This window comes from Tympanuchus pallidicinctus, unplaced genomic scaffold (assembly GCF_026119805.1).
Source record: "Tympanuchus pallidicinctus isolate F22 unplaced genomic scaffold, pur_lepc_1.0 scaffold53, whole genome shotgun sequence".
NCBI classification, from domain to species: domain Eukaryota; kingdom Metazoa; phylum Chordata; class Aves; order Galliformes; family Phasianidae; genus Tympanuchus; species Tympanuchus pallidicinctus.
The window spans coordinates 305937-333356 of record NW_026294773.1 but is presented as its reverse complement, the minus strand read 5'-3'; the positions used below and the strand labels follow the sequence as shown (position 1 = coordinate 333356).

The 27420-nt window shown below is 46.4% G+C and overlaps 1 protein-coding gene and 1 long non-coding RNA gene across 5 annotated transcripts; both read right to left on the bottom strand.

The window, feature by feature from the left end:
- Positions 1–493: 493 nt before the first annotated feature.
- LARP4 (La ribonucleoprotein 4) lies at positions 494–19637 on the bottom strand. 4 transcript variants are annotated; one of them, XM_052705193.1, is made up of 16 exons: positions 19486–19637; positions 14933–15080; positions 14157–14315; positions 13740–13815; positions 13109–13245; positions 12727–12830; positions 11688–11798; positions 11293–11346; positions 10464–10673; positions 9890–9993; positions 6911–7144; positions 6471–6519; positions 6129–6287; positions 5442–5563; positions 5021–5198; positions 494–4821 (listed from the first exon to the last, which is right to left on the bottom strand). In XM_052705193.1, the coding sequence occupies exons 1-16, from the start codon at positions 19501–19503 to the stop codon at positions 4486–4488; spliced, it is 2199 nt and encodes a 732-aa protein (XP_052561153.1). In that variant the 5' UTR covers positions 19504–19637; the 3' UTR covers positions 494–4485. The 4 variants fall into 4 exon arrangements, with proteins under 4 accessions (XP_052561153.1, XP_052561155.1, XP_052561154.1 ...); XM_052705195.1 differs by having other exon boundaries at positions 5021–5195; XM_052705194.1 differs by having other exon boundaries at positions 14933–15077.
- A 140-nt stretch (positions 19638–19777) lies between these two features.
- Positions 19778–26497, bottom strand: LOC128091832 (uncharacterized). Its single transcript, XR_008211523.1, has 3 exons — positions 21672–26497; positions 20671–20828; positions 19778–20467 (listed from the first exon to the last, which is right to left on the bottom strand). It is a non-coding gene; the product is annotated as an uncharacterized LOC128091832 (long non-coding RNA).
- Between the last annotated feature and the right edge of the window lie 923 nt (positions 26498–27420).

Sequence of the window (27420 nt, the reverse complement as noted above, 5' to 3'; positions counted from 1 at the left end):
TCCCATAGCACCTTGGCAATGTCAAAAACAAATACAAATACAAGTATCATCATTTGAACATTTAAAGCATGGAACCTACTTGACACAATTTTGTGGGGGTTTTTTTTTGGACAGTTTTGACAACAGGAATAGACCAGGACAGACATAGAAGCCAGATGGGTGTTTTTTTCTCCTTTCACTCAAGCCCTGCCCTACGAGGAGCTCAGAGATGCTGTGGGGAAGCTGGGTTCATCCGGGAGGAACACGAGGGCCGTACTCACAGGAGCTCAATATATTACCTGAATTTTTTGTTTCCTCTAAAAATCAGGGTAAGAAAGAAAAAAAAAAAAAAAAGAAAAAAAAAAGAAAAAAAACAACCATTTACACACAGTCTGTTTATAGCTGAAATTGCATCTTCTGGAAACTGTATCCATAACTGAAGCTCCATAAAAATAAACCTCTGGTTTCTTAAATATAAAATTTTTAGGTTGTTACAGGTTAGTTTGCGGATGGATTTTTATTCTTTTTTTTTTTTTTTTTTTCTTCAGAAATAAGTTGCTTTAACTCCATTTCAAGTCCTCCCAACTGTACATTAAAAACAGACTCCAAAAGCCTCTTGCAGTGCCTGTGCTAAAGGCACTTAGAGAAGAGCTAACTAAAATACAACAAACCAAAGCTATGTACCATCCTAAAGGAAGCTCAGACTATAGGTAATATATACACACAAAGAGCATGAGAAATCATTCGGATTAATGGCAACAATCGTTACGTTTCAGAAGGAAATATCAAAATTAGAAACAAAAAAAAAAAAAACAATTCTATTGCATATCTGTAGTCATCGAGGATTTACAAAAAAACTCATCAGAAGCAATTTCCCCCCGAAGTGCATTTCTGTTGCATCGTCTGTAATACAATGGTGCATTTTACAAATTTAAAATATCATCTGTACATATCAGATATTTCACCCCAGGCGGACACCCCCGGGAACAGTAAAAATAGCAGACATTTTCAAGACAATTAAGCTGATATTGACAAAGTAGTAAGGCCATAGCTATTGAACTACAGTAAAGCATCGATTAAGTCACTTATTTGCTACTGATCTGCCACAGTATCACCTTTCTCTTCTGGTTAATAGAGTGGGTTACATTTTTATTTTATTTTTCTTTTTATAGATCTACTGCTAAAACTGCACCATCATACTGTGCCAGGCTAACTTTTTTTTTTATTATTATTTTTTAAAAACAAATATAGCAGGAATGTAAGATGCTATAAAACTAACTTAATTTTAGAAATCAAAAGAAAAAAAAGAATTTGCACTTTTTACTATCACATGCAAATAATTACTCCACTTTTCGCTCTCCAGCAAAAATGCAAGAGAGCAGCCCGATCTTTTCCATGCACAATCATTTGGAAAAGAACTGAAACAGGGGAAGCACACTTCTGTAGGGAACAGAAGTCAGCAATGCTGAACACAGCTCACAGTTCATGAAAGTTGCACGCATGGATCATCCGCAGAGCGGGACGGGTTGTGTTCACACCGCGTGGAACGGAGCTGCTGGGAGCTGCTGTGTCACCGCGGGTCATTCCAACACTGTTGAACAAGGGACAGTTTCACCTCTAACGATGAAGCGATGTGACTCAAATGAAAGCCACGAGCTGCCCCAGCAGTCAGCCTGGCTCACGTCACCGTTCTGTCCCTGTGTCCCCCAGCCTGTCAGAAGTGGGCACACACAGCAGTTTGCCTGAGTCTACTACAGGGATGAGAACGTAGCAGCTAGCCCGCTTAAGTGAAACGCTTGCCATGCAATACGAGTACTGCAGGAGAACTTGCACACAAAACTATAGTTTTCACAGCCTTTACATTGACTTGGTTATTTCCCCCAACGCACAAAAGATTAGGAAAGAAAACAACAATATCAATGGCGGGGGAGAAGAGGAAGGGGAATGCTAACGTTAAATCCTTGCAGATAAGTATTAAATAAATAATTATGAGTGCTCTAATTTGATCAAAATCTTAATATGCTGGGGGGAAAAAAAGAAGAGCCAACGGGTTTGCAGACTCATTCGCATACACTGTACAGGAGCCATGCTCTGCTGCTGGGAAATGTACATCCAGGACACACAAAGCATCCTTTCCACGGTCAAGTCTTCCCAATCACCATTTAAGAAAGACTGAACTGCAGTTCATTTTTTTTCCCCACAAGTAATAAAATAATTTTTTTTAAAAAATTCCATTTCACAATTGTTAAAAGCTCTGATTCCACCTTGGAGCACTACATGGTTACCAGGTGCACTGAGCACCCAGTGCTTCCTGAACCCCCAGTGACAGCACACATCTACCCACACATCTGTGACTATCACAGTTTTTCCAGTTTGACTGCAGTCGTCGTTTGTAGCCTTTAAACGGATCAAAAATAATTCTGAATTCCATTTCAGAACTTAAAACGTTTCAAAACATTCAAATTTCTCTATCATTCCAACAAACGTAGCGTTATCGAAATAAATGGAGAAGGGTTCTGTAAGCATTCCTAAACTGTAGACATGATCAACAGTTATTATTATTTTCTTTTTAACTAAATTAAAAAAAAACCTCCCAAACGCAGTACAGGTAGTTTAACAGTGAGTAATGATTTTGGTTTGGTTCTCTCTTTTTTTTCTTTTTTTTTTTAATATATATGTGTGTATATATATATATAACATGCGTAGAAATGAACAGTTAACTGCATAAATACATCATATTGTGTTATGAATCAAATCAAAGCAATTGCCAAGCTGAATAATAAGTTAGAGAAATGACAACTCTGGCTTTATATATATATTTATAAAAATAGATATGAGTGTTCTCAAAGCAGTTGATAGCGAATGCCTACTGAGTAAGAAGTTGCCAAGGGTTATCTGGCTAAGAAATCAGAAAATGAAAGTTTTCACAGTTATTTTAACTGCCACTTACATTCATTCTAATGGCAACACTAACATATATTACTAAGATGTTTACGGTATATATCACAATTGAGTTTTCCAGTGTTCACAACTTACGACTTAAAAGTTTGTACACTTGCTATTCGCTACAGAAAGAAAAAAGGCGTGATTTCTTGCTGCTGGAACCTCCTCCTAACGCTTCACACAGAACTTTGAACCCTGGCGTGCTGATTTTGGCAGATTAATGCGCTGAGTTTTCCCATTTCAGTCATTACGGTCATCACCTTCAAACTTAACCACTTACTACACAAATAGTGTTGCAAATTCAGTCGGCATACAGCTAGGCCAGATGCTACCTTTCGAGCAGCTTCTCTGAACACGAGGGTTTTTGTTTAATTCTTTACCCTTAGCTCCACTTGGAACAGTTTTTCAAAGTCAGTTGTTACTGTATCAGCTGTAAACGAGTTCCCAGTACATGTAAACTCTGATTTCTAGCATACAGCATCCCATGCCCTACTCCAGATCACAAAGACAGGTCAGCATACAGAAACCCAGCCACGCCTGAGCTGCTAACTATTCCAGAGCAGACTCCAGCCTGAGCCTGGTAGGGCTCCGTGGGGCACAACTCCACAACTCCAGGCTCATTACACACGGAGCTAACGCCACGGACCGAGCAGCTGTCCATCACTCATCTATACTGGGTCTGCCTCACAAAAACATACCAAGATAAATGCACAGAAGCCTGCAATAAAGAGATTAGAGAAAGTAAAAAGCGAGATAAAAACAAATGAAAAACCCCACCACGTCGCCCTCGAGGAGGCGAGGAAGGTCAAATCAGGAGTTCTGACACGCTCCCTTCTGCCTCTTCCTACCGCACGTACAAGACAGGTTTTGCCGTCCATGTGCTCAGACCTACAATCCAGTCTCCTGTAAAAATTATAGTTTAAAAAGCTTGCTGAATGAGTTATTAGTAAGGTCAAGAGATATACTCCGAGCTGGAAACACAAAGTTCACTACAGTAGTACATTCAGTTTTTACCATCGGTAACTAAGCCGTGACAACATACCTGGCTGCACTCACCCAACCTCACACACCGACCAAGCACCTGGGCTGCAGACACGCTCTGCAATGCAAGGCCATCAATGGCAGACACATCATCCTACAAGCCAACTGTTAAATAGGTTAAAAAAAAAAACTTCTACTTTTACAGAAATGCTCATTTTTTTCAAAAATAATAATCTCTTATCCTTCTCCTCCTACGCCAAGCGACACGTTAATTCGCCGATTCACAATCTTTCACTTTGTCAAAAAGCTAGTTTCACAACCCCAAAACAGATTTCAAGCAGGAAACCCTCTGCAAATTAAAAACAAAAATACAAAAATTATAATCTCTATATTCATATTGATTGGAATCCTCCAGCATTTGTGAAATCACTTTCAGAGATGAATTTTGGGACCCTCCACACCTTCTCCACACAAGCCACACTCCAGTTCAGTATTCCCCTTCACGAATACTTCTTTCTCAGTCTCCTTTGCTGCTCATTAGTCCACAGCTGAAATTAAACAGAGGAATGGGCCGGACAGGCGTTACTTTGGTGACCGAGGTGGCACGTACTGCTCCTTGCCGACACGCCGCGGCGCTCCCTGAGGCGATGATCTGCGTCCAAACTGGCGCCTCTGTTCCCTGATTTTCCCCGCAGCTCCCCGGGGCGGCCCGCTGCCTCGGAACCCGGAGAAATCCTTCATCCGACCTTCAGCCTTGTCAGCAGCCTTCTCCGAAGCCCTCTCGGCTGCACCGCTGTCGTCGTTTTTGGCGGGGGGAACGATGTTGGTGCGAAGCTCCCTGAGAGGCTGAACAGGAACGGGAGGCGGCTCCTTCGGGGGCTTCTGGCAAACTTCTGCGTAACTCAGCTTGCGCGGCTCCTTTGGGACCAAGGGAGAAGAGCGGTGTTTACAGACCAGAATAACCACACCGTGCTCTTCCACGCGGTCCCAAGAACACACGCAACGAGTGCTGAAACCACAGCTGTGGCCAACTGCACTGAAGAGCTCCAGGTGCTACTTCAGCACACCTGAGGGAGACTCCCCACGTTCCTCACTCCATCCCTGCTTTGCGCCTTACCTGCACCGACGCCGCGGGAGCTGCGCTTGTGTTAGTAGGAGACGAGGTGGTGTTGGTGGTATTTGTCCTTGGTGGCTTTGCAGTGCTGACAGGACAGACAGACACAGGTGGGGACGTGTGGCTTTTAACATCCTTCTGAACAGACACTTCTGGTTTGCTCTCTGGCTGAACTGTGCTGCTAAATCAAGAACGGTTTAACATTAAAGTCTGCGACACACTTCAGAGCCACAGCCATATTTTTTTGCAGACTGGTGCAGCTTTTACTGCCATGATTTATTTTCATCTTGTGGCCTCCACAGGAGCTACCTTCCACGAAGGGGAAAGGAAGCACAATCATTACTGCCATCCTGCAGGATGTCAGCTACAGTCTTAGCCACAGAACACACAGATTTTAACACACCCGTTCACGTGAGCCACATACCTTAACACCACAGCTTCAGTCTGACCCGATGAACTCACGCTCGTCACAGGCTGCTGGACGATGCTGTGCATCTGTTCCTCCTGAGCAGAAGCCGGACAGCTGGGCAGCAAATCTTTGCTTTCCTGTGCAGAAAGAAGATGCAAAGTATGAAGAGATGGCACATGTGCTTGAATCGCTCCTCAGCATGCCAGTACACAAAAACTGACAAGTGGGATTTTTCCAAAGGTGAATCAAGTCCAGATTATAGGAATTCTGTTTCTTTTTGGAGCACCTCTAAACCAATCCCCATTTATGTGGGAGAAACAGTGGATAAAGCCCATAGTAAATGGGGTAGGTGCACAATAAGTGCTCAAGAGCAGATTCACCTGGAGAAGCCCCTGTCTAGACTACACACAAACTGTTCCTACAACAACCAACAACCCACATTTCCCTCCTTTATTCCACTCCAGAACTGAGCTTACACTATATGTCATTCTGTAATTACAGAAGCTTCAACTGAATACTCCCACGAAGCCAAAGAAATCCAGAAGAGACAGAAGATGTGCTGTTATATTAAAACAGCACAGCGTTTGGTCTTAAAGCACTCTAATGCACAGCTCTAACAAGAATGATTAATTCTTTAGGCAGGGGAGAAGAAGACACAGCAAGGTGAGCTACTGTGCTCTTGCCAGAGACTTAAGCAGATACCTTTTCTTTGCCGATTCCCTTGACTACATCAGACATCCTGCTCTCCAGCACAGGCTCTCCTGGTATTTTTGCTGTACTACCAGGCAAAGGTGGGAAATTTGATGCTAACAAATCAAACTTTGGTGTCTGAGTCTTTGTTTCTGTTGAAGGCTGAGGTCGCTACAGGGAAAGAAAATATCTGTTAGTTAACAGAGTCATGACTTGTAGTACTGAAAGAGCTGAAAGTGAGCATCAGGGCGTTTCCTGAGAAGCAGTGACTACCAGTGGTGTAACCTAAGAACTTAAGGACTGTGCCACTCCTTCAATAAATGCATGACTTGCAGTAAAGGAAGTGGAACTTACCGAAATCCGGTCATCTTCTCGTCTCCTCCGACCTCTGAAGATGTTTCTCCTTTAAAGGGAAAAACAAGCTGCTCAGTCACTTAGCTACAGCCAAAGTACATCACAAGGGGACCCGTAGCACAGGGACTCACAACAGCCTATCGATGAAGATTTATTTATTCTTTATGCCAGTACAAATACCAACATTAATTCATCAAATGTTCTGGAAACAACTCTGGAGACAAATCAGTTATTCTGGAATAAAGACATCTTAAAGTATTTGCCAGAAGAATTGTCAGGTATTCAGTCAAGCAGGAATTCGTGCTAACAGTTAAGTATTTATCATGCTCTGTTTAAATGTCAGTTCTCTCCAGTGACAATTTACAGAAATGCCTATTGTGCCAATGGCTGATGATCCTTGGCTCAGCATCATTTGAACCTCCAACACATCGCTGCATTACCTGCCCCTGCCAATGCCATAATCTCCATTCTGCTCCATCTGCACGGTAGGAGAATCCTTCTGGGCATAGCCTTGCTCCTGGTGCCCCGTTAGCGTGCTGTTATGTCGCTCCATAACAAAATTCCTTGAGCTGGTTCTACTCAGTGGTCCATCCCCCATTGACACAGTGCTGGCTGCAGCTGGACCCTCCGCAGCGTGCTCTGAGCTGCCTGACGATCGGAAGTGAGGCTTCACACTGCAGGGCACATGGCAAGAGGCTCTGTAACCCAGAGTTTAAAGAACAAACTGCAAAGTTTCCACTGCCTACTGTTAATCTGCAGCTGACAAAAAGGAGGAGGTCAATATGTACTGGACCTCCATCAGAGAAGTCTTGTTTCCTGAACACTTGTCGAGAACAAAGAAACTGTTATTCCTTCCTTCCATCTATTCCTTCCATTCTAGCTCTCCTGCCACCTCTCTTCTCATCAAACGTTGTCAGCAGAAAACAGAGGTCACTGCCTGGCAGATCCCAAAAGAAAACAAAATCCCCAAAGACCTGACACAGTAGAAGAGACAACGTAACCCCGACCTGTACCTGCTGCATGGACACTGGGTTCTGGCAACTTCTTTGGAGAATGAAACCTAAAGAACAAACCTCGCTCCAGCACAAGCAAAAAATCTGAACTGTAACAGGAAACTGGAGCAGATGTATGACTGAATGTGCTGAAGAGGCCTGGGCAGATCAGAGCAGGGAAGCTGAGAGCCCTCCTCCCCAAAAGCCAGGATCTCAGCCCCGCTGCTCCCGTTATCAAACGCCTCCACATTGACTGTGGTTTTCCAGACCTTTTACCCACTTATTGATTAGTCAGCATCAAAGCTGCATCTCCTTTGAACCCAGATGTGGCTGTGCGCACTCTGTGTTACTGTGTGCTACAGCTCCAGGTCTTAAACAGAAAACTACCCAGGAAAACCAACCTGCCAGAAGACAGAACAGAGCCTGTCTCGTCTCTGCCAAATTCTGAGTGATCAAATTCATCTGCTTTGCCAAAGCCATTTTAAATCATCTTTTAGATGGCTGGACAGAAGGTATCAATTTAACTTAACCAACACTAACACTGAGAACTTTCTCTCACAAAACTCAACCTTCCTTTCCCACAAGGACACTGCAGCAAATCAGGGCAAAATAAACACAACCAGCTTAGACAAATGTTTAGCTACAGACAAAAATCCAATATTTAACTAGCGACTGCCTGTATGACAGAAAAAATGAAGCTTAATGAGCCAGGACAAATCTGAAAGCAGCAGCTGAATGAACCTCTCTGAATGAACTCTCCTACAGTTCAAGAGGAGATGCATCAAACAAAGATTAATTCATCTTTCACAGCTTTGAGCGGCTTTACGAACTGGTTCTTAGGCCCCAGTCTTCTCAGATCGTACTTCAGCCCTCAGATCTCATAATCTTAGCCATCATTGAGAAGGCCACAATCTTATCTGGGCAGAAGAGCAAAGCAGAAGAAACAAGGAAAGATAAGGAGGGGAAAAAAAAAAAAAAAAAAAAAAGCAGACAGAAAGAAAGGTGACTTGAAAGAGTAAAAAGAAGGAAAAGCATGCAGTGCAGGCTGCCCAGACGCTGACTGTTGGACCTGTTCTCTCTTAGCGCGATACTTGATCATCACCGGGCCAAACTTTCAGTCTTGTGCTCGCTAAGGAGTCCTGCTGAAGTGTAATCCCTGTCTGCTTCTGGAACATTAAGATTTATTGCTGTGAAAGCAGAGCTTGGTACAAGCACAGTGGCTCAGCAAGATGAGCAGGAAAGATAAGAGAACCGAGAAAGACCAGCAGAACCTGCACACACCTGACCCTGAAGCTATAATTTCTCAATTACTGAACTTTGGCAAATGAAAGTTTTAAGTAATCAGAAGAGTTTCAAAAGCTTAAAGATGAGGCAGGTGCAATTTACAAGTCAGTGAGTGTGTGGGCATTCCCAGACATTGATCTTTGGGCACATACAATTCTTGCATGTTTTCAGCATCCATACCTCTGAGACGACCCATGAAATGAGCAAATTTTACAAGCTTTAAGTTTCAACACAATTTAAGGCAAACAAACAAACAAACAACATTGATCAACTTCAGAATCGCAGCTGTGATTTGTGCAGCTGTGACAGAATCAGCTGCCCCATCTCCTAAGTCCAATTGCCAGCTGTAGAGCCGGCATTAAGGCTCTGCTGAGTCACCAGAGACCACATTTCCAAGTTCATCCCCTGCCAACAACCACAAACCTTAACTGCATCACACAAACACTTACAGAACCGTCAGCTGTCAACTGACTCCACAAACAGAACACAGCTCCATTTCCACGCTGCCAGCCACATGCTGAATGCAGCAGAAGAGCTTGCAAATAAACCCATTTCCACCCACACAAACACATTACTACTCCATTGTATTTACAGAGTACTGCTCCAGCAAATACAAAGCTGTTCCCTCCTCCCCACTGTTTGTATCTGAGCAGTCTTCACAGTTTCTCAGGAAAGATGGGGATAAAGTAAATAAACTACAAGTAACAGACACACGGCGTGTGCAGCTGTAGCACAAAGCAGTCAGGGATGCAAGTGAGCTGCACACGCTGAGTGGCTCTGCAGGAGTAAACACCCAGCAGGAAAAGCTCATGTTTGCACTGCAGAGTTTGTAATCTGTGCAGGACAAACATAATTAGAAGTATTGCCTTAAGAGGAAGTTATTTGTCTGCAAAAATTCCTCTGAGGCTTTTAAAGGAGTTACCTTTGCTCTCTCCAGTGCATATGGCCATTATTTTAGGCTTTTAAGCTGCTACCTCGATCCTTATTTTGTGGTATAAATCAAGTTGAAAAAACACTTTGGTAGTTTGATAAAATTAATAAACTGGTCCCATTATGAGGCACTGCACTCTACAGGTGTGCAAAGAACACTTTGGGGTCTCAGTACTGAAAGTTCTCAAAAACAAACAGAGGCAGCTTTCTTACCGATTCCTATGGAATGGGCGACCTATACTCAAAGAAGCAGCATTTGTTTTGTACGATCCTGGTGTATTAAAGCCATTCACAAATCCACCGTTAGGAAAGGGGGCCTGCAACAGACAGAACAGTCTCAATGGCTGAACATCAAAGCAAAATGTTTGCAGTTACACGGGCTCAGTTTCAGCAGTCATTCATTTAGTCTGTACAAACTTTTATGCAGAGCTACTCCAGCTAGCATGCTGTGACCTTACCACTAGAGAGAAAACCCCATCAGGTTAACAACCAGCAGATCTCCTTCAGCACAGTCCTCTGCTTCCTGGAAGAGCTGCAGAGCTCACCCACCAACACCAACTACTGGATAACAGAACTGCGCACCGAAATCTGACAACGGCAGACAATGGTGAGATCCACTGCCGCTCTCACAGCCTTGCTTTATGAGGTCCCTGATATAAAACAGAACCATCTGACTGAAAACCCCCACACTCTGCAGAGCCTGCTAACCCCACTGATCTGTTCTCCAGATCTCTCTGATGCGCTGGGCTATCTCCCCCATTCTCATCACTCAGCAGCTGTTACTCACCAGTGGTGTTTCAAAGTAAGGTGCAGGATTTGGAGACCATGTCTGAGGCACAATGCTGTAAATTGAGTACTGCTGAGGACTATATACAGGTTGCATAAACAGCGGTGAGGCAAACTGTGCTTGTGTTTGAATGGGCTGAGCATAAACACTGGAATCCACTACCCGGTAACCATTCTTAGCAAAAAATGTGTTGATGGCTTTTATCCTGGCCTGTAAGATAGCAAATCACATCCCACGTGTTACTCGGGAGAAATGAGAAGTAGAACATGATACCTTTCTTGCCCGTTGAAATTGTAACACAAAAGACACGAAGAGGAAGTAAGCTGATTACTTTTCACAAATCAACACTGATAAAAATGAATCAGATTACACTCTTAAGAGCGTAGGATTAGGGTACACACACTTTTATCTAGAGATGAAGTTTAAGGTAACATTGCTTTCTACAGCAGTAACCATCCAGGCTCCAACTTGGACACTTCCTTTCACAGCACAACCAGTGGGCCTCAGCCTTATTTGCAGTGCAGTTAAGGAACCAGAGCCTCGTGAAGGAGTCCCCCTCCTGAGCTCTACAGATTCCCAGGGAAGTGGAGAAGATTAAACAGAAACGTATTTCACACCTCACTGGAAGCAGCACTGTGCTTAACCTGCAGGCACCAAACGGTAACTTCTCAATGTTCACTCAAGTCAATGGCCTACAGAACTGCAGGTTTTATCTCTAGTTTACATCTAGCCCACTGCTAATTCCTTAACTCCCCACTCCCACAAATGTGCCATGTCATCCCAATGGAAACAACATTTCATTCTGAAATCCCTTACGAAACAGCCTTACCATTATTGGCTTGCCCTGAAAGGTTTTCACTTCTTCCCTTAAGTACTTAAATGCCTGCACAGAAGAGATTAACATTAGAATACCTTGATGAAATTGTACCACTTAAGAGATATGACTTAATGTGCTTCCCTGCTAGCTCAGCTAACTTATCTGGTTATCCTGAATTTGAAGTGTTAGATATCACAGTTGTGGCAAGCAGACAAGTGAACTGAAATCCTACAGCCTTCTAACTTCTACGTTAACCAGAATTTGGAAATAATCTCTTACAATATCAAGAGGGAGGATCAGTAAACAAAGAATACTTCTAGCTGTGGGCAGCACACATGCAATTCTGTCGAGCAGGGAAGCACCAATAACAAAACAGAGGTATTATTAAGAGCTGAAGGCAGCCTTACCTGTTGAGCATCTGTATCAGACTGGAATGTAACGTACCAGTTGTTGTTGTGAGCAAACTCACAGCTTATGACTTTGGGGCAGTTTTCATTTTTAAACAAAGCCTTTACCTCCTAGGGGAGAGAAAGACATCAGCTACTTATGGTCTCCAGCTCTCCTCAGCAGCAGGTTTCACCTGATCAGAAATGCTCTTTTATTCCCTTTACAGAGCAGCAAATTATCCTCTACCAGTTAATGAGCTCAACAGCACAAGTGCAGCGTACCGAGCTCCCCAAGTAAAACTCCTCCCAAAGTAAAGAGGAATCAACTGATTAAAAAAAAAAAATCAATACCAGAGTAAAACTGGTGATACTTCTGTATGAAAGTAGCAGCAAAAAAATCAGGTCACTGAGACAGTCAGCTATACAAGAATAATTTTAAGGGATATTCCTCATTTGCAACAATCAGTCGTATTTCACAGACAGGACATGCTAGCAGACAAACACCCCACATTACAACTTTAAGAAATAAAGAACTAAATCACTCTGTTAGCCAAATATCAGTAGGAATTTTATTATCCCCCTTCGCTGAACATAATGAGCTCAGCTCACACTGGCTCACGATGAATGGGAGATGTGTGTGTTTAAGAACATTTCTTGCTGCCAGAACAACTGCCTGACTTCAAGTCAAGTCACCGCTGGGACAGAAATTCAGCCTGAACTCCAATCTGTGTCCTGGGCTGATTTCATTTTTGGATCTAAAGAGATCAGTGCAAAGTTCCCTCCAGAAAAGCCTCACTAGCTCCATTTTGCTGGAAGTTTACTTAAGAACACTTTTATGTATTAGAAAATAACAGGGCCAACAGCGACAAGGTCATTTCAGTTTGACTTCTTTAGTCAACAGATACAGGCAGAAAAAAAAATCACTTCTGTGGTTTACAAGAGCTTAGAGCTTAATTAAACACCAGTTGACCTTTTAAGCAACACTTCCTGCTGCTGCCTGAAGCACTGCTGAAGAACCTTCCAAAAACACCAAGCTCTCCATTCTTATAGAACTCTTTACCTCTACAGGTGTTGTTTCAGGGATCTCACGGAGAATGATAATACATCTTTTGTGGTTTGGTCTGACTTTCTCCCCTGTCTCATCCACTTGTACCATAGGAGAAGCTACAATTAAAACACAAAAATTGGCTTAAAATGGGACAACGTACAAGGCAAAAATCACCTCAGCAGCATCACTTCCAGTCACTCCTTTGCAGTGAGCAGTGAACTGGGAGCACTCTCAGCAAATCACTGCTAACATTCTCCCAAAGCAGCCTCTCACTAAGACAGATTTAGGCATTTATAACAGGGCATAACTAGAATTCAGGAGTCTGGAACAGCCCTGAAATGCATTCTTTGCTGTACAAGGTTCTCTTCAGCATTTACCAAACACCCAGACTTACATCTCAAAACGTCCAGAATAAGGTCCATATCAGTTGTCAGCTTCTTAATACCTTCCATGTTAGCAATTGTCCATATTGGAACAAACTGATCGCTGTCCATTTGGGACATCAAGTAGAGATCCTTTGAAAGATTCTCACTAAAAAACCAAATTCATTATTTTATTAAAAATCTCACAATTTTTATTCCTTTTCTAAACAGATGCCTTACAACAACATACTTACTGCAAGGCTTAAATGCTCACCAACACCACTCACAGCCAAAATGTACTCACATTTCATCCCTTAGAAAGTGTCTTAGCAGATCAACACAAAAAGATGATTAAAACAACTACTTTGATGAAAGTTAGAGCATGCTCTGTGTTGCTTTCTCTGCTAAAGCAATCTTGCCAAAGACATCTCTTCTCTAAATTATCCCAGCACCTCACAGCACAGAGGTCAGCCTGGATTCCCATTCCTGGCAGGGATGCATGGATGGGGCTGAAATGCACCACAGCGCTTCTGCAGCATTTCAGCAGACCTCATTCCGTACTGCAACCAGCTGCTGTCACCCACAGCTCACGTGTTTATTAATCAAACAAACAAAACTAAGTATTTGCTAGCAGTTTTAATGAAGAGCTCGTGCCAAGTTTACCGTGAAAAGCAGAACTCGAGTTGCTTCCTCAAACATTCTCTAATATCTTCTGTGGACACAACGGAGTTGCCTTCACCTGAAATTTATCACATTCACCATCAGATCTCAGGTTCACATCAATACAAGAACCCTTTTCATTGCACAATTCAAGTATGAATCCCTCAGGGTAACAAAGGAAAAGGTCACAGAAGATACATTTAGAGATGACTGCACTACACACTGCAGGCTGTGTCATTCCTGTGGTGCTGAGTTGATCCCACGGCCTTCATCTACCTGGCCGACTGCAACGGCTGCTCTGGATCTCCTTGTCATTTCCCATTCAGTGTGTATCCAAAGTCCCCACTCCTAATGTTGCAAGGGCAGCATGCACTGCAGAGTTACAGCTACTGACAGTGGTGTTATTGATCAAGTACCCACCAGCCACTTCATAGATTTGGTATCCAAGATCTTCTGTTGTTAGGACAATTCCATTGGCAGCTGCTTCATCGATTCCTGTGCCATTTCTTGCAGCTTCACACGACGTGGAGTACATCACTTCATATTGCTTGCAGCTGTCCTCCGAAATCTCTACGTTACCTGGCAGAAGAATGCACCAACAGCAGAAGACCAGCTATAAGCTTCAGAATAATTTCCATTTGAGAACGTCAGCATTAAAAACAATACTCAAGAATGCAGTAATAACAAGGCTTGGATTTTCAATGCCTACGTTGCAGAGGACAGCACTTCCCACCTCTCTATTTTCACAAAGATCTGGATTGCATAAAAGGCCTCAGTAAATAACAGGGTCCTGAAATGGTAAGATTCCCCACCCAGACTCTCTGCTGAAATTTAAAGCATTTAAAGCTCCACAAAACTTTGAAGAACTGCTCTGTAGTTCCTACTCCAGTAAGAGCCCTGCTGTGCAACAGTTCTCAGCAACACCAGGTGATCATCCAGGATTATAAGCGGCCCTCAGAACTTATGTTCCTGTTCACAGGGTCAAGTTTATACTAAAGTGCAGCAATGGCAAAAAAGACATCTTGAACCCATTCCTACACGTTTAGCATCTTGTTTCCCTCTTAGCGCGTTACAGTCATCACCGGGCCCTTCGACTACCATCAGCATCACAGTGGAGCCCCGGATCCCTCCTTCAATTCCTACTCGGCCCCCACACACCACAGCCCATAGCAACACGCAGTGCTGGCTCATCTCACCCTCAGTCTGAGTCCCCACCACAGCTGCTGGTTCGTGCCACGAGTGCTCTGCGCCATTGCTTGGCGGCGCCGCCTCGCCGCTGCCCTGGGGACCCTCCTGCCACACCTTGGCGTTGGGGTTTAGGCCAGCTCCCTTGGATGTTACCTGCTGAAAAGAGCACAACAATTCCGTGAGGGAAAATAACCTCCAGATGCTCCAACAGGCAAGCCTGATGGCACAGGTGAACTCTGTGATTTGCTGTACAGATCCACATGCAAGGTGGCCACTAGCTGCTAACCACCCCCGTCAGTTTTCCTCACTCAAAATGGGAAAATCTCTGGCATTTCCATTTCCCAAGTATTTTATTTCTGCCTCCACGAAGCGCTGCTTCCAACTTCTTTACTGACACCAGCCAGCAGCTTCCCCTGCTGCTGATGGCTGCGATGCACTCTGCTTGTAAAAGCTCCAACTTGTAAAAGCTTCCAGTCCTCCTGTCACCTTTCAGCAGAAATGGGGATTTCCCCCCTCCACATCCTATCCTAGACAGGAAGGTTAAAAACATAAAACAACAAAGAAAGGCCATCACATTCCAAAAGGAAGAGTTAGCAACAAGTTACTGAACTTAATTGGTGCCATCTTTCCTAACAAAGCATCACCTACACTGGGCCAGGACTCCTCATTACCTGATGTCTCTATGACTTGAAGAAAGCTGTCAGCAGGATGGTGGTGAACTTGTAACCAAACAGATAAATGCTCCCAAAGACCCACGGTAAGGATACACAGCACCACAGCCTGCCTGGAGGTGGGGGAAACAGAGCTGCCACGCTTTTAAGACTGGGCAACAAGAACCACAATTAGAGTAAGAATTCCTAATGTCCTCCAAGTAATTAACACACTGTCCTCCAAACTGGTTCCCTCTTCATGGACAGCCCACTTCATTCACAGCACCTGCTTGAATTCAGAAGGCAAAAGCCACCCATCTTAGCTCTTATCTCACGAATTCATGAATGAGGAAGTTTGATATCACAGCCGCCAGCCTCCAGGAGTCTGAAATCAAGGAGTGGTTTACTCCCAGGCCTGGAACAGAAAGGAGGATAAGAAAGCAGCTGCAATAGCTTTAGAGACAAATTCTGCCAAGGTGGCACTGAGTCGCTCCGAGGACAATTCCAAGCCCAGTAACAAAAAGCCTCCAAACTGCTGAGAAGTTCAAGGCAAACACACCAGAGGGCGAAGCAGAGGTGAAAGATTCTGCAGGCTGCCTTTAGAATTCAAAAGCTTCTAGGCACAGTGAATTCAGTCCATGCTGCGATGGGGCTTTGTGAACGTTAGCAGAAGGATGTGGCTGGAAACAGAAAGGAGAAGCAGCAGTAGTGCAGTGTGAAGGGACAGAGCAGTTCCTCTCCAACAAGGTGCTGGAACCAAAGCTCAGTACGCAGCTGCGGCGCGTTCCCAGCAGTCCCAGTGCAATTCAGCAAACTCTGAACTGTGCTCTGCCCACCCTCCGTCCCTCTGTGATGCAGCACTGTGGCAGCAGAGGGATCTGCTTCGGAAAGCTAACATCACATTTCCTTCAATTTACTTTTCATCAAATGTAAAACCAAACACCAACGCGCATCCAGGAGATGATTCATTACTCACAAATGCTACCTCTCTGCCTTAGGTCTTACAGGTAGAAACTCAGCTCAAGATGAAAATAATTGTAATGTGCAAATATGATAAAGTGAAACTGAAAGACTTCAGGGATGTCACTGCACCTCTGAAGCAGATCAGAACTGAAAAGCAGCCCTGGGTAAGTCTGAGTTACTGCAGCACATCCTGGAAGCCACACATGTTAATGGCAAGTTCCGAAATCACAGGTGCCAGAGAAAAGTAAGTAAGAAACTGAACAGATTCAGACTGATCGAGAAATGAATGGGCCTATTAATACAGCATCTGAAATACACTCCTGAAACAGAGCGTGGGCTACTTCCTCTTTGTTGTAGTGCATTTAATGACACATAATGTAGCTCTGGAAGACCCAGCCCTGATGTCACGCAGCTTAATAGCAAGACACCACGAGCTCTGAGCAGACAAAAAGTCCCTCATTTACATCAGCCTTCAGAGAATAGCACGAGCTGTGCTCCCAGAGCTGTGCTGCTGTTCTGGCAAGTGGTTCTATGGGAGAGGAGGCCAAAACACCGATTCCTGCTTCTTTAGGGGAGGTGAACAAACACCAGGCCTTTCCATTGGCTGCCGAACAACCCTCCCTGCTGCTATCGGGAACTTTCATGATGAGGTTAAAGCTTTACAGAGATACAAAGGTTAGGAACACTCGCTGGCATCCACGAGCTGACAAAGCTCTCAGCTGAGCCTCCCCCACCTCACATCACCTTCAGCAAATGTGGTCAAAGATTCCCCTCCAGAAATTCCTCCCCGTTGGTCACTGAAGCATCTCTCCTCTTGAGAAGATGGCTAAGAACACTGCCTTTTATTCTATTTGTCTATGTTACCTTGCACAGATTCAAGTGAGCCTACAAAAATGAAAGGACAGCTTCTTTTACAGCATATTTTAATCCCGCAAAATCTTAACACTGAGTTTGGACAAACTCCATGGAGCAAACTGAGACCCTAAAAGAGCATCTAGGTGAAAAATCTACAAGAGAATTCATTAAAACTTGCGATGTGAGAAGGCAAATGTTTTCCAGAAGGGAAAACATAAACAGAGGAAAATAATAATAATTAAAGATTAATAAGTCAGCAAATCTATGGGAGATTAACAAAGAGAAACCATATGAATGCTGATGGGGAAACACCTGCAGGGACGCAGACACATGCTGTCATCCATGGCCTTCTGAAAGCTCAGCCAGGCTGAGAGGCAAACCGAGGAGCACTGCTGTCACACACACAGAACGCCTGATTTGCCTGCAGGACATCCCATAGTAACAGCTCAGCACCTCAAACATCCCCTGTAGTTCTCAAAACACGCAGCAGTGATCACAGGACAACCACTGAATGCTGATGTTTTCGCACTGCACAGTGGGAGCTCCTCCTGTAGCCCTCCGTAAAGCAAAGGCACAGTGAGACGGTGCCGCCCCCACCTGAGCCAATGGCTTCTGTGGGAACTGTGTCAGCCATCTCAGTACTCACAGTCCTGGTTTTCTCACTGAAAAGCACCACTGACAGCAATTAGGGCAGCATTTCAGCCATCCTGAACGCACAGATTTCAAAAGTTTCCAATAAATCATCAAATTCTAACAGTGTACTTGCCACGGCTGCAAGCAAAAAACATCTATCCCAAATATTAGCATGTGAAAAACAAGCTTCACACCACTACCTCAGCTCAGCAAGTTTTCTGAGCTAAGAGACTTTCAGAGCAAACAGAGCTGCACACAGTGAAGAAATCAATTTGCAATCAGCACGTGCACACCTCAGCTAAGCCTAAAAATACAGCACTGACAGCTAAAGTCGGTGAGCTAATTAATCCTCCCAAAAGCTCCACGACTTCCAGCACAACCCTTCTCTGCAGTGTTTTTCAGGCAGCCCCACAGAACCAGAGGAGAAGCAGGGCTCTGCTTCAGTGTGCTGCACTCCGGCGATTCAGAACAGCCAGCTCTGAGTTCACATTGGAGGGGAAGTGCCTTCACAAGGTCAGATGTGTTTGATTTGGAGCTCCTGAGATCATCACTGACGGTTCCTGAACGAAGATGGCAGAAACTAACAATGCTTATCGACAAAAAGGAAGGAAGATCAAAGAAAACAACAAAAATACGGTGTGTGTCTTTGTGGGATTCACTGCACACCCACACGGCTCTGAGCCCAATGGGAGCACAGATCCTCCACACTCAGCTCAGCACTGCTCATGAGCTTCAACAGCCCCTCCTCAGCTGCCATACTGCAAAACCCAACTCTCGCAATTTGCCTATGTCTGCACAGCCTTTCCCCTTCCCTCCCTTCCATAAAACTCGAGCTGCAGAACCGAAGCAATCACCTTAACGGAGGATTCCCAAAGACTTTGATTCACACTTTCTTCAATGCAGAACGCATCAGCGTTCCCAAGGGAGCACAACACGCCGTTACGGATCGATTCGCTTTCCTCGCTCCCGTCCCATTACCGCAGCCGCTCGCTCCGGACGCTCTCAACGCCGAGCGGCGCAGTCGCACCCGGAGCCGCCTTCGGGAACCGCGCTGAGCGCACGCGGCGCGGCGTGCAGCCCGGCTGGGAGGGCCGCGATTCGCGGCCGAGCGTTGCGTGGCCTCTGCGCTGCGCTGCGGCCGCTCACAGTTTAACGGAAGGACCCCCGGCCCGCCGTGAGGCCGCTCCCGGTGCGAGGCCCCGCGCAGCGCGTCACCTTCAGGGCGGGCCCAGCGCCGCCGCTCCCCGAAGGTCACTGCGGTGCCTTTCACCGCCCCCGCCGCCTGCACGCGGAGGCCCCGCCGGAACGTTCCAGATCGCCGACCCCCTCCTCTCCTCCCCGCCCGGCGCCCCGCGCCCCTCGGCCCCGGATTTGCTGTGTCAGCCCCGTCCCCTCCCCCCGGCGCGGCGCGGCGTGCGCGGCCTCCCCGCCACATGGCCCGGCCCGGCGCCGCGCCTCACCTCCACGAACAGCAGCATCGCGTCCCCCGCGCTCCGGCCGGCGGATCTGGGATCCGCGCCGCGCTCCCCGCTGCCCGGCGGCGGCCGCGCCAGCGCCGAGGACACCCGGGCTCCGCCTCCGGCTGCTACCGCCAGGCCCGGCCCCCGTCTCCCTCCGCCGCCCGCCGCCTACTTCCGGGGCGCGAGGGATCGCTTCCGGGCCGAAGGCGGAGCCGGAGCGGCCCAACCCCGTGCGGGGCGGGAAGGAAACGTGCGTCCCGCCGGGGATGGAGCGCACGGCGCACGGGGGGAGGCAGCGCCCCCCTGCGGACTGGAGGTCGCTGCGCCGGAGCCGGGCGCCAAGCGTGGTCCTGGCGCTTTGTTTGACGGAAATAAGCCCAAATTCTGATCCTTCGCCCTCAGCCCTTCGTCAGGGGAACGAACTGGGGCTCCCACGACTGGGGGAGCGCATGGAGACGAGGAGAGGCCTTCGGCCACCGCAGGATTTCATCCAGATGGCACTGATACAGAAATGGCACAAATCCACCACTGTACACCCAGTGTCACCGCATCCACGTGGGAAGGGCTCAGCTGAGCCCACTGGAACTTCAGTCTCTTACTCTGTGCACCACATAGTGGATTCATATTGGAGATACTCTCACGTTGGAGACAAGTTTCTGACTGACAGGAAGGGACAAATCTCCGCTGTTGGAGGCATCAGGATGGACAGTAGGAAAAATTCCTTCTCCAAAAGAGTGGAGATGCAGTGGCACAGCTGCCCAGAGAGTGATGGAGTCAGCATCCCTGGAGGGGTTCAGGAACCATGGAGATGTGGCACAGAGGGACGTGGTTATGGGCATGGTGGGGTGGGTTGGAGTTGGACTGGATGACCATAGAGGCCTTCTCCAACCTTAACGATTCTGTGGTTCGTGAGCACAAGGATTGCACTCTTCCACTCACTGCTCACAGGGACCCAGCAGCAGTGACACCACCGAGGGGATTCCTGCATGGAAAGCAACTCCAAGACTCCTCAAAGCAACAGAGACTGCCCCAAAGTTACTGCATCAAATCTCAGGGAAGGTGATCTAGAAATATTCCATTAAAGAATCGCAGCCCAGCAGTGGGCTCAGCGTGGGTGAAGGATGCAGATCCATGGCAGTGCCTCGTGCCCTGTGGGGGAACCCTGGCCCCACTTAACACCATTACCTGCAATTACAGCCCAGCAAATCGCACGAGTTTGAGCCAGAGAGGTAATCGAAGTCCATTGAAGAGATTAGAGGTGGTGGCACAAGCTGTGCCTCAAATTGATGGCCCAGATGGCAGATCCCACAGGCATCTCACTGATCGGCACATCTGAGATGCACCTAAACGAAAAAGAAAAGCAAAATGATGCAGAAGGAGCAGAATAAATAACTCTGGGCAGAAGAAATGAAAAGTGCCCATTTCCCGACAGCAGAATCTGTTCTGAAAGTGCACCTTCAGCCAGGGGATCCAAACGGGCATGGCAGAACAAATCCCTTCAGATCGTTATTTATTGTTTCTGGGGGCTACAGGATGGAACTGATCGCCTCCTTTTCGTTCTTATCCCTCACCCAGATATAATCAGACTTAGCACATTTCATCTTCAAAGCACTTTGCAAACATTATTTCATTAATCCTTTTACCCTCCTGTGAAGTAATTAAGCATTATCCCCTTTGTACAGGCCTCTTTATCTTCAGAATCTGCTCATTCATTTTTAGTGTACCCATTGCAATATCGCAGCAATAGGGAAATCATAGCATAGAATTGTTCTGAGCCTCGTGTTCAGACCTACTGAGCTCTGGAAATCCCACAGGAGCTGAGGGAGGCCCCAGTTGTTCTTTGCTCCTGCAGGATCTCCCCCATTTAATCACACTGGTAAAGTCATTGGTCAGCTGTTGGCCAAAACATTTCCACTACTGGCAGAGCCCTTACTCACTCACAGCCTCATTGGGCTTGAAGTGCAGACAGGGCAGAAAAACAGACCCAGTCTATAGAGCTACTAAATAATTCATTTTGCAACAACAACTGTTTGTCTTCCGACGGAGCAAATCAGATGGGACATTTCAAGAAACAAGCTATAATCAGATAACATTTAATACCCATCTGAAAGGCAAAGAGAAACAAGTTTGTGTTTACACCACAGTCCGGTTTCCTTCCTGTTAGTCACCGTCTTCTGTTAACTTACAGGAGGGTGGTGAGGCCGACAGCTTTCCCTGAGCTCCACCCGAAGTGCCAGCAGCCCAATGCCCGCCTCACCAAGCAGCTCCCAAAGGCTTTCTCTGCACAGTTGGTTTTGGAATCGCAGCAGAAACAATCGTGCCTCTGTCCGTGATGTGGCGGAGCAGAATGAATTGATGCACACGCTGAAATGAGATGTTGTATTGTGAGAACAAATGAAGGGCACGGAAGAAAGCTCCTTTTTATGGCTCGGCTTTGTAGAGTCAGATGAGAGAGGGGTTTATTTTTCGTTATTGGTCAAATTATCTGATTATGAGTGGATGCCAGTAAAAACTGGGATTTTCTGCATCCTATCTTTCCTCTTCTCTATTTATTTTTGCACCTTCTGAATTTATCATTTACTTCCCTGCTACAGACAGTGATCCGGTGGCACATGGCATCTCAGGAGCACCTCATCTGCTGCTCCAGAGGAGGAAACATGCTGGCAGGAGGAAGAGGAGGCTGCGGCACATCCCCATAGAACACTGAGCAAAACCTTTCCCAGGCACTGGAGCCAAGAGGACATTTCCAGCGCCCACTGATTTCGCAAGAGGAAACTCCACCTCAAAGCAGCGCTGAGGGCACAGCATCAGGAATTTATCCTGAAGAGGCCAGAAGGTGAACGCTGTAACCGCAAGGCAGGCTGACAAAGGCAAAGAGCAATACTTATTGTAGTCAGAAGCCTGGAGCAGCTACGCTGGCAAAAAGATTAATTACCTCTGGGTGTGAGCTGGAACCACACACCCAGCAGTCCTGAGGTCTGGGTTACTCCCAGCAAAGTGGGAAGTGCAGATCTCTCCCTGATTACAGCGAGGCAAGGATCCCGTTTCCCTATTCCTCAGCTTTCACCTCACTTCTACCCACACAGGAACAGTCACTGGCTTCAGTTGCAGCTGAATACAAACGCTGTGTGTGTGAGGAGAGACTAAAATGCATTCTTCCTTGTTCTGATGGGATCCCACTGTGGCAAAGCTCTATCTGCCTGTTAGACTGAACATCAGCCCAAGCACAGCCAGGGACAGGGATGACTTTCTGGACTCTATTGACCATTACAAGCCACCAACCTGAGAGCTGATGCCAGCCCAGTTACAATACCTTCAATACCTACAGTACCTTTTCCCAAGGCAAAAAGTGTTGAATTTGATGTGTTCACTACGATCTTGCTATCATCTCCATTATCAGTGAGGAGTAAATACTGATACATGGTGCACAACCACTGAGCTGGCAGCACTGTGTCCCAGCCCTGTGGATGCACAGCCTGGGTGCTCCAGCAACTGCAGCACAGCTTTTGGGATCACAGCATTTTCCCAACATGCAGCACTGCAGACACTGGCTGGGTCTCCTTGATGGCTTGGCAAAAATGTCAGAAAAGGCTGTTCTCAGCAGGCTGGTTGGAAACATCTGGCTTTAATTCTTCTTTAAAGCTGTGACAGTCGTTTGGACACCAAACCACTTTCCTTTCATCTATCCGGAGGACAAACCCTGTGGCAGAGCAGCTGACTTTCAGCCTGCCATTACAGCGTGCTGACTTTCATTACCCTGCAGGAAGAAAGAGGTCACAGAGGAGCCAGGGCTGCACTCTTTGCAGGGGGAGAGATCTCAGGAGAGGGCAGGCGCTCACAGCCGATGCCTTTTCCTACTCTTTTCCCTTCCTACAGTTCTTCTTTTCAAGTTGTTTCAAGGCATACATTTCTCTGTCAACATGTCTTGAAGAGGACTCAGAGTGCAGCTTAGACCTGATTTAACTCACTCGATTCTGGCAGCCAAAGCTCTTGAGGAACTGACCGACGTGGCACGCTGTCCTGAGCAGGGAAGGGAGCCACTGTGCTGCAGGGAGGAGCTGCATCTGTTCAGAAATCCCACAGCTGGGGATGTTGAAGGCTTTGTGGATGGGCTGGCATGCGGGGAAGGAGTCTCTGATAAACAGGAATGCAGGCAGAGGAGTTTCCTCAACAACTCCTGGAAGTTGTTGTCCTAGTATCAATAAGTAGCAGTTATACAGGGGGACAATTTTTGAACTCTTTGCACAGCTGAGGAAGCCTAAAGCAAGAGCACCGAATGCTGGAAAGATCAGCTGCGCCATCACATGATCCATGTAACCACAGCAAAGTTTTATCCAAAGCCAGAGAGACTCTTGGCTCTGTTTGCAGGTCTGAGCTCAGCAGATCCTGCAGTTGCAATTTCACAAACTGCCACCGGTGCTGAAGCAAACTGAGTGCTGTCCAGGCAGAACCAAACCCACCGGGGTGGCATCGGTGCCTCTCCAAGTGGATGAGCAGCAGTTGCTGGGTCTGACTCCAACCCTCAGCACCAAGCAGGCAGCACAGAGCTCCAGCTCCAAGCGGCAGCCAGGCAACAGCACTGAACAATGTTTCCCATGTCAGACTGGCTACGCCCAAAGTCCTGGCAGTGCTGCAGTGTACTACTGTGGCAGCAATATTAAATACAACAGCTCTTCTCATCTGCCCACCCTCCTTCCCGGCTAATGTGCTGCGCTCTTGAAAACGCCACAGTTCAAAGGATTTACCCTTTTAGTTCAAGTGCCCATATGAAAGCAACATACGCAGCCAAACAATAAGCTGCCCATGCATTCACAGCCATTGTCCAGCGCTGCCTGGAAGGAAAAATGCCATGTGGCAAGAGCACAGGACTGCTAACAGCCAAAGAAAATTCCTGAATAGCTCAAGCAAGTCTTTTGGTGACTGTGAGTTTCCCTCCTTTCCTTGCAGCACCAACATTACTCGCAGGGCAGCCAGGACACACAGGAGCTGGTCTCCAGTATCCTGGTGCAGGACAGCAGGAGATCCCTCTGCCTCTTACTGTCTCACCCAGGACCAAGGCTTCCTGGCAGGGAGTTGGAGTGAGTGAATCATGCAAAAGGAGAGAACTGGAGCAGGAAATACAGCTGCCAGGGCTGACTCAGCACAGCTTCTCTCTTGGACCTTGAACAGATGGGAACTGTGAACAGTGTTAATGTTTAACTCCACCAAAAATCCCCTGTTTAGGGAAAGGCGCCTGAGACTCAGCAGCTTCTATGAAAGGAGGTGCTTTGCTTTGCCAGGAGATGCGCTGGTGGTGGTGATGATTCCTCAGCGGCCAGATCAGCAATTGCACCTTTCAGCAGGCAAATCAAATCCAAAGTGCCTCACAGCAACCAATAAGCCCCAGGAAGGAGATGGATAAAATCAGTTAATCTCTGCAGGCCTGCACTGTGCTGGGCACACCAAGTCACACCGTAACTACAGACTTGTTTTATAAACCTCTAACGTGTAGAGCAATAACAAAGCATGCATCTGTGCAGAGGCCCAAATTGTACAAGAGTCACCAGTGAGCTGGAAAATAAGTAAACAGTGAAGTGAGAAATCTACTCATGATATGGATGTGGAACTACTCAGGGCATCCAAACTGTCTGGAAAGAGTCAGGAAAGGATCTCACACCACTGGGCAATCAAGCTACAGGCAAAACAAAATGCTAATGAATGCAAATATGAAGGGGCAAAGCTAGCTTGGCTGTAATTACACAATGATGAGGTCTAAGTTTGCTTTTTCTACTCAGAAAAGAGCTCATGGAATCATGGGGTGAGTTCTGCATTCACTGATGAAAACAAGCAGTATTTTTAAAAAGAAACACAACAAGGAAGAAAAGAAATCTGCATTGATCTTGCAAGATACCAGCACTCATTTTTTTATTGCACTTTACCTGCAGGGTTCACACTTGGGTGTGGTTTGCTTGGTTTTCTTTGTTGTGGTGCTGACACGTGCTGTGTCAAAGTCAGTCTTAATGTCTTAAACTGTGCCTAAAGGAGAGCTTGGAAAGGACTGCAAGAGCCAACAAGGGCACTTGTGCCATAACTTCTTCCTAACAGATGCTGGGTCCTACGTTCTGTCCTTCTGGAACAGCAGTTTTCTGCAGGGCTTAAAGCCTCCTCAGTCCCACAGTCACCACATCTGTGATGGTTTCTCCTTTTAAGTTATGCCACGCTGCTTTAATGATGTATTTTTCTACTGCCTTCCCTCTAGTTCAAAATAAATAAATAAATGGAAGGGAATGTAAGGACTGATAGAGCGTGTTTGGAAGCGAAGTAAAATTCCAGTTTAATCGCTGATTAAACAAATGAGCGGCGCTGCTGGGAGGGGTCACACGAAGTTCATTGGTTGGGTGGAGGAAAAAGGAAAAAAAGCCACGTGGGTATTCAAGCACTGTCCATACCTGGGAGTGTTTCTTCAGCGGCTGCCTCACCCTACCTGCTGCTGCTGGGCCTCTTCTGTAGGAAGTTCAGCAGCTCCAGCAATCAGAGAAATCAGGCAGAGGATGCAGATTCCCTCAGGAAGCGCTGCTGCAGTGAGAGAGAATGGGGAGCATCAAGAAGAGAGCGCTGAAAAGACACAATCAAGTTATTTGCACTCTCCTCTCTAGGATAAATAATGCTCTACGAGTAATGCTAGAGAAGATGCTGTGCCTTTAAAAAAAAAACATTAACAAAAAACACCAAACACCTGTTCCATAAAACATAAACCTGTTAATAATTACACCTGAGATTATTCTCCTGGAATATGTTGGCTGTTTCTTACTGACTCATCAGCCTTTCTCCCTGCAGTTCACTACAATCTCTTACTAAAACACAAAGACACCAGAAAACACCCCGGTCCTCTTCAGTCTCTGCTGGGCTCAGAGCTGCCAGCTGCAGCTTGGGAAGGAGAGCACAGCATTGCCATGGACACTTCCCTGAAGCCACCAGCTCAGGATACAACAGCAGCCAAAAGCTCCAACTGGATGTTGGCTGTTTCCAAGAATGACCAAAGTCCCCATCTCTGCTGATAAGAAAGTCCTCAGTTTGCTCACAGCTGGAGCAATTCTGGTCCCAGCAGCACAGAAGAATGTGATGGAGGAACAGAGGGTCCAGAAGAGGGCAGGGAGCAGATGTCTTCATAAGGAGCTACCGAAATTCTTGGGATTCACTCTTCAGTTTATAGAGAAGGCTTAGAAGGATCTCAGTGAGGCTTTTACAGGTGTGAGGTTGGTAGAACAAGGAAATGCAGACTTTGTATTCACCAAATTTGCCTACAGAAGAACGCTTTACAACTGTAAGATCAGCTGAGAGGACAAAGCACTTTTTGACACAAGTCTGGAACCTGCTATTACAAAAAGTGGAGACTACCGACATGTTTAAAAGGTTTTACAGAAAGTCATGAGCAACTGCAGGCACATAAATGGCTGCTAAAAGGCAACGATGCACCCTTTAACCTCTATAACCCATTCAGAATGCCGGAGGGAAGAAGATCCAGCTCAACTAATGCAATTCCCCCAAACCTTGCACATAACTAATTAAGTCATCGTGGTATCTCCTAACTGCTGCACTCATCTCCCTCTCAGCCCCTCCTTGCTGCTGTGCCTCACATTACAGCATGGCCTCATTTAGACTCCAATCCTGCAGGAGCTCTGCTGAGCTCAGCTCCAGAAACCACTGCAGAGAGGGAAGCTGCATGTGTGGCATGGGCTCAAAGCTGTCTCAGATGTGCAGTTTGACTGGTTTCCTATGGTATTTGTCACTGGTGTCCTGCAGCATTCCTAGCACCAGAGAAAGGGAGGCCAGGCCAGCGAGGCTCGATCCCACGGCAGTCCCACGTCTGCACGGACATCCTGGTGTCTGGAATGGCAGCAGCAGCTCTGAGAAGCAGCTGAGCCATGCCTGCAGTGCCCTGCTGACATCACCAAA